Raw genomic sequence first — 16,867 nt, 5'->3', positions numbered from 1 at the left:
ACAAAAACCATTTCCAAATGGAAAGGCAGCTCGGAGAAATGATCCTTCTCAATCCCAGGGTGAAGCAGGAACAGCTTGGTGAGACAGTGGCCAGGAATCCACAGCCTGGATATAAAGACTTCAATAAATCTCTATTAATATTCACAAAGGTGAATTTCAAACTCCGCTAAAGAAGATGATTGTAGAATTGATTCAGATTTTTTTATATAGATTTCTTTCCTGAGTTGTGTTTTGTTTTATTTTCCTCCCGAGCAGTAGATTGAAAATACTTTTTTTTTTTTTCTAACAAGCCCTCACAGCAACCACACCCTTCTCTCTCCTTCTCTACACAAAAACTGACTCTCTAAGAGTCAGGTGCCTGTAATAGAGAAATCTTCAAATGGCTTAATGAGGCAAAGATAATCAATTAGATAGAACCAGGACTTTGCTATAAGGACACTTAAACAATGAACTAGATAAATAGAGAACTGATGCAGGGATAATTACTAATGTGTTGTTTCATCTCCAGGGCTGTGCATTGCAAGTACTGTAAATATATTATATTATATAAATATCTGCAAGACTTTTATTAGGCGGTTTTCAAATTCCACTTCGTATATTGCAACAGGCCACCACATTTCTGGAGTAAAACAGGTTTTACGGGAGTGATTCACTGAATGTTTTGGTTGCAAGTATTTCTGGCTTCACAGTATTTTGTCCCAGCACTGTAAAAGATACTCCAAGTGCTGTCGCTGCTTTCAGAAATCCTCCGAACACGGCTCAAACTCTTCAGCGCTCCTCTTCTCACAATCCATGTACGCTGCCATATATTTTTTGCAATCAAATACCAATATAAAATAAAGGTAGACAAGCAAAACTGCAGAAATAATACTCTGAAATGCTCTGTATATACAGTGTAACCCGTTTAATATCCCAATTACCATACAGAGTTATTTGGGGATAATCCATATCTGTAGTCTTTTATTGTAATATTGTACTAATGTTACAGTAGTGTAACATCAAATAGGTTTAATTAGACAATAGCAAAAAATAATTATTTGTCTATATTAGTTCAAAACAACGTGAACAACTGCTGCTTACTTTAATTTGCTAGCTGACATGATATCAGTGCAGGAGGAAACCAGTCCACTAAAACACTTACCGCACCATAAGCTTAAGTTTATTGCTGTAACGCAACATAATTACTGTAACTAACAACTCAAACAACGCTATGTGTACAATCTAATGAAATCAGGCACAGCAAAGCCAGCTCCCGGTTTCGGTAGAGTTTATTAAGAGTGGACTGATCAATTCCGAATTGTTTTGATGTGAAATCTTTGGTGTTCCTTCACAGAGACATACAGTTTCCTGTTTCTGAGTGTCTGTCAGATCATTTCTTTTTCGAGCAGGTGTTTTTGTTTGTAGTGAGCTACGTACAGTACATCAGGCTAGTTATGTAGCCAAAGTCAGTTTAACCAACATTTTGAAGGTGTGTGACTTTCTGAAGTAACGTCCTTCCAGTACCGCTTGTGATAGTGTTTACACAGTGTTTAATAATCTAGGGATAGTATCATTGGTTAAATAATTTATTTAAAACATGTAACAAACTGGCGGGGTACCCTGCGGGATACTCCTTTCCACGGCTTCCACCGACGAGCACAGACACGTAGAGATTGCAGGCAAGTAACTTTTATTTACAATATTCAAACACAAGAGACTCTTTAAATCACTGAATGCCCTGTACGGGTCACTAACTGTCTCACTTCTTCACCCCTCTCTATCTAATATAGAATACCAAGTCCTACAGGTCGGAGCCTGTAGAATTCCGCTCCCGAGGAAGGGTCAGCGTAGACTCTCCCAGCGGTATGAGCTTTGTAATCCACGTAGTCCAACCGCTCCCTCCGCTGGTGTAGTCCTGCAACACGGGTAAGTATCCACAGACTCCTCACTCACTGCAGTCTCTCTGACACAGAGGTAAGGACAGCACCGACTCCCTCTGCTGGAGTCTCGCTGCAGCACAGGCAAGGACAGCGCCGACTCCCTCTGCTGGAGCCTCGCTGCAACACAGGAACAGGTAAGGACAGCGCCGACTCCCTCTGCTGGAGTCTCGCTGCAACCCAGGAAACAGGTAAGGACAGCGCCGACTCCCTCTGCTGGAGCCTCGCTGCAACACAGGAACAGGTAAGGACAGCGCCGACTCCCTCTGCTGGAGTCTCGCTGCAACACAGGTAACAGGTAAGGACAGCGCCGACTCCCTCTGCTGGAGTCTCGCTGCAACACAGGTAACAGGTAAGGACAGCGCCGACTCCCTCTGCTGGAGTCTCGCTGCAACACAGGTAACAGGTAAGGACAGCGCCGACTCCCTCTGCTGGAGTCTCGCTGCAACACAGGTAACAGGTAAGGACAGCGCCGACTCCCTCTGCTGGAGTCTCGCTGCAACACAGGTAACAGGTAAGGACAGCGCCGACTCCCTCTGCTGGAGTCTCGCTGCAACACAGGTAACAGGTAAGGACAGCGCCGACTCCCTCTGCTGGAATCTCGCTGCAACACAGGTAACAAACAACGGGAAGACTCTTGGCTGGAGTATGTAATGGGGCCCTGAATAACAGCTCCTGGATGGCCACTCCTGTGTCCCACCTCCCGAGCAAGACGTGCCCAACGGCGTTGATGACTATATCCAGACTGTGGGGAAGAACCCCGGCAGCCAGTGTCCTGGGAGGTTCCAGAGCACCCCTGTGTAAAACGTGCTTATTTTCTGTCACAATAAACTGTGTCCTGCAAACCAAACTGTTGTTTCAGTCCGCTTTCTTTTCCTTTTATTTCTACCCGCTGCTCCTGCAGCACGTACTCACACAATCCCTTTCCAGGTCCCGGATACTCCACACAGACACACTGATGTAACTTTAAAAAGAGGATGGTGAGTAAGTAGATTCAAGAAACTGCACAGAGTCCTTTTCTTCAGTCAGTTGTTAGGTTTATTGAAATATGCAGGGAGTCTGGTCCCAGGTACAGGACACAGAATACTCGTTCTTACAATTGTTGCATGACATTAAATACCCTTCTGCATAGGTGTCTCTCTCCTCCTCTTTCTCTGACACTTAACCAATAGAAAAGGTACAACTCATTATCCTGTTAACATATATTTCATTTAGTGTGAGTGTGAGTGTGTGTGTGTGTGTGTAGTCCAGTGTGACGACCTCTGAACTCAGTGCATTCCTCAAACCCCTGGTGCCCCAAAAAGGTCCATACATCTGGTTTTTGTCATCTTCTCTCCGTTTTGCCTTAGACCCTTCAAGTCCTAGTGGTATTATCTCTTACTCTCCCTGTGAACCTCTTGGTCCAACGGCAGTCCCTGGGAGCCTTTTAGCCCCTTTATGCTTTGTATTCCTAAAAGTCTTAGAGCCTAGCCCCTCCTGGTCCACAGCACCAATATCTTGTTAGCTTGCAGTCAATGTTGGACAAGAAGCTTGTAGACACAAGGTCTCTTATCAATTGTTAGCAGTACATGCAATTTGAACCAAACAGTCTGCTATCTGCAATATTAGTTTATTTTCAGAAAAGAACACCAGTATAGCTCTGCCAGTCCACATGCGTAGCAAACTGCTAATCAATTCTCGATCCATGTTTTCCAACATACCCTACTTTTAAAATATAAGATGGAGGGGGGTGACCCGCTACAACCAAGTTGCTTACGTGATCCCGAGCCCTCAGATGTCCTCTTCGCTGGTTCTGAGTAGTCACATCAAGTACCGTGTTTGTATAATATATTATAGTGAAGTATGTTCCTCTCATTATGTGTAGGTATCTACCTTGCCTTTGCTGTTTCTCCATGTAAGTATGTCATGAGCAAAAAACAAACAAAAAAAAACAAACAAACATACATAAAAATAATACAAAAAATGAAAAATAAACATACAGTAAACATACAGTAAATACAGTTTATCACTGTACACAGGTGTTATTTCTTATTCATGGTGGCTCCCAGTAAGTTTACAGTTTCCCATCTGCCAATGGTCCTTTCTAACTGTCGGTGTTGTTTTTTTCCACCAAAAACACTGAATGCTATTCCATAAAATCAATACTATTACTATTAACAGTATTATTAAAACAACATAATCCCCAAAAGTGTGCCCTAAGGCCTGCCCTGACCATCCATATCGTTTCAATACGGTGGCTTTTAATTGTGCCAAATCAACTTCGACCTTAGCTTTGAGCAGCTTCTGTTCCGCTCTTTGTAGGGCTATTTTAACCAATTTGTGCACTTGAGAAAAAATGACCGAATATGAATCTAGATATGTGTCATCCCACCAAGCGGTAATTTGGAACTCCTCTGCTTCAGGTTCAGGTATATATATATCTCCAATCTGAACTGCATGTGTTGGAGAAAAACAAAATCCTGGAGAAGTCTGACAAGTTAAATCTCCATATTTAAAATTGGTATGGTTACTCAACACACACCATTGATATTTCCCAACCTGCACTGCTTTTTTCCACCCCTCTAGTGGATGTACCTCTAATTCAGTGCTTATATTTCTATTAATTCCGGTGATTGCAGGACACCGGCAAACTACATGACTATTTGTTTCATAACAGCATGCTTCATGCACCACACCACTCCAGTTGCCTCGCTGAACTTTCCATGTAGCCTTTTCCCAAACTATCACTGTCTCATTGTGTAGTACTCCTATCGGTCTAATCTTCAAACTGTCTTTATACTGGTTATTAGGATCCAGGTATGGTATTGAGAGATAGAACCCTATGTGACCAGGTGGTTCCTTGCCATTCTTCTTTGGCCACACTAAACTAGCTCCCAGGAGGTCAGTCTGATCAGGGTGGATCATTGCCAACCTCAACCTGAGATCCTCCTGTGCATGTCTAGGTACCACTCTTAGCCTAATGTCCATTATTTCTTCCTTCATTGTTTTTAAAAGGTCACCCGCAAATATTCTACAATCTATTGCTTTGGTCAAATTGCGCAGGGCTCCCTCTGTTCCATCTATTAGCTTATATATAGCTGTACCCTGGAGCCTAATCCCTTGATTTACATACATCTGTCCATTCCCCAATCTTTCTATTTCTTCTTCCACAGCACTTGCTATCCAAGTTTGCCCTTTTGACATTTGATAAATATCCCAGCTGTTTGCAACAGAATTTCCTGCACCAAACCATCCTGCTATTTCATCAAAAAGTCCCCTCTTCCTACGTTTCTCATTACCTTCACACATTCTCATTACCTTCATACATTCGTTCGGCTATTCGCTCTTTGTAATCTTTTATTGTACTACTTATTTCCCTTTGAAGCCAATTCTGGATATTGGTGTGTTGCTTGCAATACTGTTCAAATATAACAGTTAGATTTGTGAAATTATACATTACACACGATAATACTATATTCACATCATCCAAAACAGTTTTTCTTTCTGGTCCGAGAATGATACCTTCCCGAGGTAGGAGGTGCAAAGGGGACATACTTTCGTAGTGATTTTAACTCGATAGTACGGTTTACTGCCCTGTTTCAAGAAATTAGATCACCCCGCATGGAACAAGTGTAAATTACTGACGTACTCAATTCCTTACAGCAATCTATGCCTCCCAATTTCACCCACCCGGCCTGCTCTTTAGCTACGCGGTGCAGTGTTGGTTTAACTCTGTAAGCTCATAATCACATCTTCTATCCGAAACTACAGTACTCTCAGAATAAACTCTATGTTCCAGCTGTGGATCCCCATCCTCTTGATCAGAACCACACTCATGTTGCTCTAACACATTTAGGTGTATCATTATTTTAAACCCGTATGTTAAATTACATCTTTCTAGAATCCAATATTCTAGACCATCTCAATCTTATGATGCACTTAAGACTGATTAAAACCTAAAACTATAACTTCAAAAATGATCACTATGCATTGAACAAGTGCTAAAATAGTGCCTCATTTTAGACATATTCAACACTACAGCATATCATTCAAAGTTCACATGATTTCCACAATTAATGTCTAATATAGGTAACCATATTTTTCAGTAGAACAGCTGTTTTCAATTGGTATTTCCATTCAACATAGGATGTCCCATTACCTTACAAGTACATATTAATATAGTCTTATGTTCCTAACAACACTCCAAATAATCCATTGCAAGACACCAACCATTTTACCTCCCTACCATGGATGGCAGATACAATGTCTTAACAATACCACTCTTAAGTGTCATGAACAACACGAACTCCATACTCCCAGTGCCTCTAGAGGTCAATGGTACAACCTTTGCAGTTTTTGTTATTTTACTGAATGTGATTAGTAATAAATTACATGAGACCTTCCCATCTCTGCACTCCAGGATCGCTGACATATTACCTTTAGTATCTTTAAACTAAGACAAATCTTTTCACCAATCATACATCTATACCCCAAGTTTATAATACGTAGTTTCATTATCAGGTATGTTAACTGAAATTAACAGTCCCCATTACATCCCCAAAAATGTCACTTTAACTTCATCATAAATATTTCTTCTTTTGATATGCAGACCGGAATGGTTCCCCATATGTAAGAATGTCTCTGTGGTTTCAGATACTTCCTCATGACCATCTCTCAGCAACTTACACTCTTGTTCCAGATATATGGTAGAGCTTAATTACTACATATCATGGACAAGCATTGTAAAGTTCTGCAGGTTAATATGTACAGTTCCTGTTTGCATATCCAAATTGTCCCACAAGTGTATTGGAACTTTCTGCACAAACTCTTCTGAAATGGTCCTCTCAGTTCCGATGAACAGCATTGTGCTTCCATTCCACATAAACGCCATCAATATTATCTCGGAACCTGTGGAGAACAAGTGCAGTATTTATTCTTTTGATTAATATCTGATTTAATTTCAAAAAGGTTAATTCTTGAATAGTCTCTTTTTCATCTGCATTGATAATGTTATTGCAATTCTAAGAATCGCCAATGTCTGTTAATTCTATCTTGTATTTTTCTCAAAGCCTATGTCCACCCCATATTGTGAACATAATATAAAATATCAGTTCCAGCATGAACCTGTAGGAGAAGAGGAAAGCCTTAGACCTGTGTCTGTACTCTAAAAGTAACTACAAATCTCTATCTGCTTCATTGCTCACAATTACTACTCTAAACTAACTGCATCAGTGCACTTAGGAATTTCCATTCTCCAGCAGGCTTGCTTATCAGTGAAACTAGTTTTCAAGCCAGTTTTCACTCCCTAATTTTTGTATTGCCAATTTCAAATTGGTTTCTCCCAGTTTGTCCATTATCTCATACGAACCTCCCCAATCAGCCTTCCAACCCCCCGCTTTTTTTTTTTTAATTTGGATGGAGACCCTGAGTGGGGTTGGAATCAGTGCCTGTTTTAATGCCTCAATTCAGGTGTTCATAGAGGGTGACAGCTAGTTCGCTGTATCCTTCCATGAAGTCCTGACAGAATCCAAATATGCCCAAAAAGATCTAAGGGGCAGATTTTTAATCAGCTTTTTATTTCCTGGGTCAGGTGTGTGTCCTCCAGTTTCCACCTGTACTCAATAAGAAACAAACAGATGATTTCATTAATGCAGCTTTCTTTAGATTTAATTTGAGAGCAGCGTGCTCCTCCAGCAACAGATAGTGCTTCTCCGCAGTTCTCGTTGCAACAGTATGTCGTCCACATACTGTATGATATTACCTAGTTGAGAACAGTCCTGTAAGATGTTAGTCATACATTGATCTCTCCCTTCTTGGCAAGACGTCCAGAGCACATATCACAATAACAGTTGAAAAGAAAGTTTACAAAGAAATGTATTCAAACGTTAATGTTTCTCAATAACGCATACAGAAATAAAAGTACTGCCTATTCTTGCTGCAATTAATAACAGCATCCTTTTAGCAGATCAAAATAAATCAGGATCTATTATAGAAATAGTCCAGTGAGAAAAAGAAAATGTGTGTGCACATAAACCTGACATTCATGAGCACCTGTTTATGATGCTTCCTTTTTAGGATGTGGTCCACAAGCTTTACCAACCCAGAGCTCTTTGGGTGGCAGAGGACATGGAATCACTGTACTTCGCCAACCAGGGCGCAGGTTGCTTCATGCTTAATCCAGCGAATATTGATTTGATTAATTTACACGGGCGTTTCCCCATGGTCAATCCTACCAAGTGCATTTGTATTACTGTGAGTGCATAATTACTTTTGCTACTGCGACTGTCTGTTCTGTATTAGACAGTGAGAAGTTGACTTTATTTTGCATCACAATATTTCCATTAGCTCAGCCTCCTGTGCTGAACTTCCACAAGAGAGTATTCATACCCTATATTCACAGACAAACACACAAACATTAACCAACAGACTGTCTATCATACCAATATCACAATCCATCAACCCTGCAGTCCTATACTGCACCATCAATAATCTCATGTCACTCGCGATTTATTCATGTTTCAGTTATCACATTAATCTAATTATCATCACCTCTCCTGCAAGAAGCTCCGTAAAATACTAATTGTAACCAACATAAACAAAACACATCGTACACATGTGTGCAAACATCCCATTTCACATCACTCGCGTAGCTCTGAGTGACACTGCTTTTGTCTCCTGCATCACTGCATTCTGATGCCTCAGCAGAAGTTGAAATCCCTGTAGATCACTCCGATATCGATTGTGACCTCTTTTTCCCCATTTGAATTGTATTTTATGCTCTCTAACAATTCAACTTTTTTTTCTTCTACTCGTAGTGTGCTTTAGCAACATCAGAATAAACCCAGTTAATACTGATAACATCAGTATTTATTAAACTACGCGTTTTCCATTCAAAGAGAATGCAATCTCCCTGTTTAATTCAACATGAACTAAACAATCATTAATAAACAGACCCCTTAAAAATAAAACATCGTTTTAACTCTGCACTTTTTTTAGCTACACCAATAATACAAACTCTACCACTCATGTGATCTTGGTTTCAAATATGTATTCATAGGTGATTCATAAAATTCACCCGTGTCTTAAACATAAAATTCACTCTCAAACAAACACTTAACATTCATTCATGAAAATATTTTTAAAATATTTCCAGGTCGATAATTTAATTTGTTTCAGATTTATTGATCTCCAAAAACATTTGTTCTCTTCCTAAAAGTCTTTTTATTTTTTAGTCTGTCTAACAGTGATCTATTCTCAGTCTTTTCTCTCTCTGCCCAAATATGGTCACGCAAGTTTTTTTCCTATTCCTCCCTGAATCTGTGACCAGGGAGACACAGACCCTGCGTACCAAAATAATACCACCACTTTCTTTTCAAGTAAATCCTCTATCAGAAAGACAAAATGTTCCTCTTGTTTACCAATATAATCCTGAACAAACTATTAATTGTTGCTTTGTATATTTGTGTTATTGTTTTAGTTCAAAGGTTGGCCATTCCTTTGCATTCAAACACTAACACAATACAAATAACTCATCAGTTAACATGGGTCTCTTTCCCTTATCAAACTCTCTTATGATCGAGGCAAGACAATAAGTATTCATGCTGGTTCTTGGTACATAGTTTTTCTAAGATGTTACTTTATCTCCACGCTTAAGCAAAATCAGAATTACTCAAACAATCATTAATAAGCAACTTCTTAATTACATTTTAATGTGACCTTTTAATTTTACAGTTTTTTTTGTTTTGTTTTTTTGTGGGCTACCAGTTTTGAATTTCCTTTGTCTTTTTCTTCTTACGAGACACACACTCCTGACCTTTCACATGAACATGTACATTACTGTTCTGTACATAGCTTCCCTTTTTGCCATGTTTTAACACATAGTCTATGTTCCATATTCTCCAGCCATCCATTTGATGACATTGAGGGTCAGCTTCTAACATATTTGGAGTTGATCAGACTCCCAACAAAACACAAAACTAACAAAAAGAACAACAACACTTTTTAGTTTTGTCTTGTTTTTACCAATATTCCGTGTTTAAAGCTATGCTTAACGAAGCATAAACTTTTATTTTGGTTTATTGCACATTTAATTTACACTTTTGTATGTGCTATTTGGGCTTAACTGGAACTTATTGTCTGATTGTTCCTTATCTGTACCACCTAATGTGGACAGTTAAATAAGAGGCTTATCCTATGGCCCCCTTATCGTGACTTATAAACCAAACAGTAAAAACAAAGACAAAACAGGTGTACCAAATCCTCTCAAACAAACATAAAACATAAATCCGAGTATGCCCGTACCTGTTGAGCTATACAAGTCCGTGTAACTAGTCCAATAAACTCTACTGGCACGTCATAACACTACACGATTTACTCCGACTTTTTTAAGAATCCAGAGGTCCTCTTTCATACCTAAAGTCCTAATAGTCAATACACTTTTAGTTCAGCGGTCAATCTCTCTTGACTTAACTAATTGTGTCCTCAATGTACATGAATTATCAAAAAGTCCTCTTTCATATTCTACCCTTGATTCTCACTACATTCTAAACACTGCATATAAAACAATAAACCAGTAACTACTCACCAATGTACGTGGTTATATGTTCGAGCTGAAGTCCTGATTCAAAGATTCTCCACACCGTCTGGTCAGAAGTTAGAAGCAGTCTCTGTCCATTCGCTTTGTCCTGGTCCTGTGCGCACGGGATTCAGGCTGGGCAAATGGGTTTCTCTGCAGTCAGGTATCAAAACCCCCCCGGTTTTTGGAAAAAAAAAACAGGAAACAGTCCGCCGGTGGCTCGCCAAATGATGTAACTTTAAAAAGAGGATGGTGAGTAAGTAGATTCAAGAAACTGCACAGAGTCCTTTTCTTCAGTCAGTTGTTAGGTTTATTGAAATATGCAGGGAGTCTGGTCCCAGGTACAGGACACAGAATACTCGTTCTTACAATTGTTGCATGACATTAAATACCCTTCTGCATAGGTGTCTCTCCCCTCCTCTTTCTCTGACACTTAACCAATAGAAAAGGTACAACTCATTATCCTGTTAACATATATTTCATTTAGTGCGAGTGTGAGTGTGTGTGTGTGTGTGTAGTCCAGTGTGACGACCTCTGAACTCAGTGCATTCCTCAAACCCCTGGTGCCCCAAAAAGGTCCATACATCTGGTTTTTGTCATCTTCTCTCCGTTTTGCCTTAGACCCTTCAAGTCCTAGTGGTATTATCTCTTACTCTCCCTGTGAACCTCTTGGTCCAACGGCAGTCCCTGGGAGCCTTTTAGCCCCTTTATGCTTTGTATTCCTAAAAGTCTTAGAGCCTAGCCCCTCCTGGTCCACAGCACCAATATCTTGTTAGCTTGCAGTCAATGTTGGACAAGAAGCTTGTAGACACAAGGTCTCTTATCAATTGTTAGCAGTACATGCAATTTGAACCAAACAGTCTGCTATCTGCAATATTAGTTTCTTTTCAGAAAAGAACACCAGTATAGCTCTGCCAGTCCACATGCGTAGCAAACTGCTAATCAATTCTCGATCCATGTTTTCCAACACACACAGTACGCCGCTGTGACGGTGCTCAACCGACACGGAAGCTGCGGAACTGCTTTACTTAACACTGAGGAGCGGCGTTCATCCAAACGTTTAAATCAAACAAATTGTCCTCGTAAAACAAAAGGCTACCTCACCAAGAGGAAAAACGCTCACAATTTACACAAAACAAAACTCTTGTTCACCAAACAAAACACGTTCACTTTACCTTGCAAAGTTTTATAACACTCTCTATTTTTCTGGGTATTTCCTGCAGGACAATCCGGCGGTGCTCCCCACGATCACCCCCGTCCTGTCCTACCCTACTTCCTTATATACCCCAGGAACCCCGCCCTACCAATTAGTGCTCCGGTTCCTGGGTGCTGTTTGTTTCATTTTCCTCAGTAGCGCCGCCATTTCTTAAAGGCGACGTTACTTCTTTCTTACAAACAGTACACCTCATCTGCACAGCTTTGGTAGACGACTCAAAAAGGGGATAATAAGAGTGATTCCTAGTGATATTAAAAGAGTTAATTTAACATAGAAACCTATGGTGAGTGGCAAGTGGTTTAAAAAAACCATGATAAGCAGGTTGGGATATTAACCAAGGGGACATTAACCGGGTTACACTATTTCGTTTTGGGAGCTTGTATTAAACTGGGTAAATTGAGCAGTGCAGGGGAGCGGTCTGACTTCACTGGGCACCTCGATCACGTCTGATAACGGCACTGCCTGTGCTGGACTTGCATGTCTTTTATAGAGCCACGCTACAATCACACAAAGAGCAAGAAGAGGAAGAAGTGCTCCTAAACCCCTCCAGTCAGAGCTCGGGACTGTCACATGATCTGGTGCTGTTGTTGGTTGAGCCGGAACCACGACTACCTCAGTCAGGCCTGACCCGACCAGTCTAAGAGTGTAAACAGAGCACCTGTATTCTCCAGCATCTCCCTCCCTGACTCTTCTCAGCAGCAGTGAAGCGTTCCCGCGCTGCAGCTCAGAATCAAACAGGCTGGTCCTGTTCACATACTGAGGGAGCGGATTGTTAAGCTGGTCCCTGTTGTTATAGTAACCGTGAACGATGTGGTCCGTTTCTGCTCTTCTCCAGATCACAGCTGACTTCTCATCCCAGCCTCCAGCTGTGTAGTCGAAAGAGCAGCTCAGGATACAGTCCTGCCCCTCAGTACAGTTCATTGAGCATGAGACTTTCACAAACTCACTGTCGCTGCTCACACTGCCAGCAGCCAGTATGAGGATTGCCAATACCCCGGTAACAGCAGCAGCAGCAGGGCCAGTGAAGCACACTCTCCTCCTTAACTGCATCCTGGACTCGGTCCTTCTCTTCAAATACAGCCTGAACAGGAGGAGAGCAAAAAGTTCAGAAACACACACCAGGGTTCAGAAACACAGAGACAGACAGAGAGAGAGGACACACACACACACAGGGTTATAAACACACACACACAGGGTTCAGTACATTTATGACTCGGACACTCACTTGGACAGTTTGCTCCCAGGCTGCCTGATGTGATCCGGTGCCAATGAAACAAGTTCAATAGCGAGCAGAAACTTGAAACAGAACAGAAGACAAGAAGAGGAGAAAGTGATGCATCAAACTCAGCGCAGAGAGCAGGACGAGAAGGGCACACATTGAAGCCAAGAGAAAAGAATCCCTGGAGTACAATACTGGATCGGGGGTCTTACTGGTTCCAGGGCAGCTCAGGTGAATTCAGGGACGCTTCTCCTGCAGAGTCCATCCTCTTTGCACTCTCCGTCTGCATCTCTGTACCGACACACAAGAGAAATCTTAAATTCATACCACGTTACACACTGGAGTCACTAAATATTCAAAGACTCATCTGTCTGTTTATCATTATTATTACACATCACAGCGCTCTTAGTTATAGACTATATACTCCAGGAAAGTGTCATGAAATTAAACCTACAAGGAAAGGGCCATTGTGAACACCTACAGATTAACAACCTGAAAAACTACACTTCCCATGAGCCTCTCTTGCAGGTTCACTTCAGCTACAGGAGGCACAGGGTCTCCCTCCCATTTATCCAGAAGGACCCAGAGCCTACAGCAAACATGCCAGCTTTGAACCCTTGTGAATACACTCCAACACTACTTATTATAAACTAACCTGGCTGCACACGCACACGCACACGCAGTACTTGAAATGGAGACGCAGATAACCTGATTCGTAGAAAGTAAAGAATTGCTATTCACGCTGTCTTCAAACCAGCATGATACTTGTTTGTTGTTATCGTTATTGTTTATTTGTTTGTTTTGGCCCACGTGCTGTTTATTTTGTGAAAGTGTTTTGTTAAAACTGTTTATTTTCTTATTTAATAAAAAGCGGAGCCCCATGGCGCCTCAGTTTCGCCCCGCAGTTGCTGTGTGTCTTGCATTCATTTCCTGACGTCACCCCCTTCAGCCAGCCTGTTCACAGTGAAAAATATGACTTCCATTGAGATTAAGCATCCCAGGCAGGCACTGCATGCTGAAGGAGGTGATGACGTAGGAAGGAGTCTCATATGAAAAATATATAAGTCACGTTAATGCGTTTGAACATAAATAATAGCAGGATTTATTTGTTCCCAGTTTAGGGGTGTGTAACACAGTACCGGCACGTCTGAATTCAAAAGACTTCTCTACCATCACGTTTCACAATCCCAATGTAGTGCTATAATATGTGCGCTGGTTATAGCCTTTCAGAAAAAATGATCACAAATTTGTAATGCACTATTATATTATAATACAATGAGATCGGTGCTACCTTGTAAGTGCCACATACCTCAAAACTGATTGATAACCCTGACATTAGCGTCCTGTTTTGACTGATGCATATCTGTGTGCCTCTGTATTGCTCTTACTGAGTTCATCTGTAACTCAAGCCCCTTGAGCACCTGTCAGTTCTCTCGCTTAAAGTTACTGTGAGGATTTGACGATTTACAAATGTCCTGAATGTAAAAGTACTAAATATTTTTTATTATTATTATTTCTAAGGTTTTATATTTTTATTTTAATTCTTCAGGTGGTAGAACTTTTAGTTATATGGCACCTAAATTATGGAACAACCTGCCCATCATAATTAGAGAAGCCCCTTCAGTCAACATCTTCAAGTCTAGACTGAAAACCCATTTCATTAGCCTGGCATTTTCATCCAGCTGAGCTGATATCCCCCACATTGTTCCCACTGTTTATTATTATTTTTATCTAGATTAAAATCATATTTTTATAACACAGCTTATATATTCTGTTGTGTTTTTATTCTGTCCTTTTTTAATTTTACTGTTGTTCAGTAATATGTAAATGTTTTTGCCTTTGTAAAGTGCTTTGTGGTGACCTGTTGCAAAAGGCGCTGTATAAAAATAAAACTGAATTGAATTCTGAAAGATAGCACAGTCATTTTTCAATTAATTTTTTTTCTTGTGCTTCACTTTTGTTTGCTACAATTTGCTTTGCTTTTGCAATGTTGAAACGCAATGTCTGGCTCTGCTAACACAGACACACATAAGAACACAGTAGGTATACAATTCTAAAGTTTTGGCAGGGAAAGAACTCACGTAGAAACAAGTTTTGATTATCAAAAAGCAAAAAAAAAACCCTCTATAAACCAAGTGAAGAACACAACAGCAAGTGTAATAATGATATTTGTGTAGTTATGTGTTTGCTTGTGGGTACTGGGTAGAGGGTTCAGAGTTATAATGTGCTCTGGACCTTCACCTTGCTGGAACTAAGAATATTGGACCTTCACATAAATTAATTGACTAGCCCCGATCTACATTGCTGAGTTGGCTACAGTGCTGGAGCGGTCTGCAGTCCCTGGCCTCACTCTACATGACACACAAATTAAATTCCTGCTCTACGCAGATGACCTGGTCCTGCTGTCCCCCACAGAGCAGGTCTGCAGCAGAGCCTGTCACTGCTAGAGCAGTACTGTCAGACCTGGGCACTGACAGTAAACATGAACAAGACCACAGTTATGGTCTTCCAGATAAAATCCAGATCTCAAGGTAACAGGTACCGCTTCACCCTGGGCAGCGCCACACTGGACCACAGCACCAGCTACACCTACCTGGGTCTGACCATCAGTGCATCAGGGAGCTTTAACCTGGCAGTGAATGCATTAAAAGACAAGGCACACAGGGCTTTCTACGCCATAAAGAATCAACAAAATTTAACTACCAGTAAAAACCCTGCACCCAGAACAGAATCCCCTCAGCACTGCAGAGTGACACACTGCGCCCAGAACAGAATCCCCTCAGCACTGCAGAGCGACACACTGCACCCAGAACAGAATCCCCTCAGCCAGCTGGTACCGACGCTCACCCAGCTGAGCCAAATTAACCCCTGTGAGCTTCACAACACCAAGAAAAAACAACTCCCAAACTCAATAATGACAAAAACTGACATACAATTTAAACACACATAGAAGCCACATTGGAAAAACGAATTAAAAACAGAGCAAACTAGAGTGCTATCGGGCCCTAAAAACGGTCTTTACCCCGGCTGAATACCTGGTCAGGGTCAAAGACACAACACTGAGGCAGATCCTGACCAAGTACAGACTCAGCAACCACAGCCTGGCCATTGAAACTGGCCGACATAAAAAACCCTAGAGTGCCAGAGAAACGTGGCTGTGCTGTCACTGTGAAGTGGGAGAGGTTGAGACAGAGATGAACTTCCTGTTACACTGCCCCCAATACAAACACACCAGAGACATGTGCTTCCCCATCAGGTGACAGAATTCCCTGGACTCTCCGACACGGAGAAACTGCCAGTCCTGTTAGGAGAGGGGCAGCAGCTGCCTGCCACACCCTGAGAGACATCACAGACACTCTGTACTGAGACCAGACAAGTGTAAATACGAGGGGGGGGGGGGGGGGGGGGAGCAAAACTTAATTTATTTTGTCATGCCAATAAAGCTTCTTTTGAATTTGAATTGTACTGAAAAATCACTGAGACAAGGCAGGAGATGTCAAAGAAGTGTCGTCATACAATGAACACGTTTCTAGCAGGTTAAAAAGCACATTTGGAAATAAAACTATTTGTGGAAACTTAAAGGAATCCCCCCCCCCCCCCCAGTACTCCACTGTCTCTGTATTCCTTAAACTTTGCCGGTTCAATTATGCCACCTCTATACACCATTTACATTTAACACAGAAATAAAAAGAAGGGCTCCCCAAATCAGAAGGAGATTTATCCCGCCTCTGAGGCAGCTTATTTACATAATTTTTTAAAGGTCAAATGAAACGAGGACGTGTTTGTTTTTTGTAATTGTTTTAAACTGTTTGTATCATATACAGCCCTCAACTATCAATGTAATTCATGTTCTTAAATAAATGAAATGGGCACCTGCAGACCTGAAACTATTGCATTTAATTACTGTTAAAACAGAAGATGTATACTTAATGAAATACATGTTCTGAAACGAGTAAAATATT

The 16,867-nt window shown here is 41.1% G+C and overlaps 3 protein-coding genes across 5 annotated transcripts in view; 1 reads left to right on the top strand and 2 right to left on the bottom strand.

The window, feature by feature from the left end:
• LOC131709686 (butyrophilin-like protein 1) overlaps positions 1-16,867 on the top strand; it is a 69,366-nt gene that overhangs the window by 29,305 nt on the left and 23,194 nt on the right. The gene's annotated exons all lie outside the window — the stretch shown is intronic.
• Positions 1-16,867, bottom strand: part of LOC117967125 (CD276 antigen-like) — a 138,601-nt gene that overhangs the window by 120,833 nt on the left and 901 nt on the right. The gene's annotated exons all lie outside the window — the stretch shown is intronic.
• The window catches only part of LOC117398800 (uncharacterized), a 121,476-nt gene continuing 108,379 nt past the window's right edge, over positions 3,771-16,867 (bottom strand). For 2 of the 3 annotated variants that reach the window (XM_059012314.1, XM_059012315.1), the window contains exon 3: positions 3,771-12,767. In XM_059012314.1, the coding sequence (XP_058868297.1) occupies positions 3,945-5,219 (1,275 nt within the window). In that variant the 5' untranslated portion in view covers positions 5,220-12,767 and the 3' untranslated portion in view covers positions 3,771-3,944. Of the gene's footprint in view, positions 12,768-13,117; positions 13,303-16,867 lie in introns of those variants that run through there. The other variant, XM_059012316.1, reaches the window with a different exon arrangement.

The sequence above is a fragment of the Acipenser ruthenus genome, chromosome 44, assembly GCF_902713425.1.
Source record: "Acipenser ruthenus chromosome 44, fAciRut3.2 maternal haplotype, whole genome shotgun sequence".
NCBI lineage: Eukaryota > Metazoa > Chordata > Actinopteri > Acipenseriformes > Acipenseridae > Acipenser > Acipenser ruthenus.
This window is presented reverse-complemented; position numbering and strand designations above follow the sequence as displayed.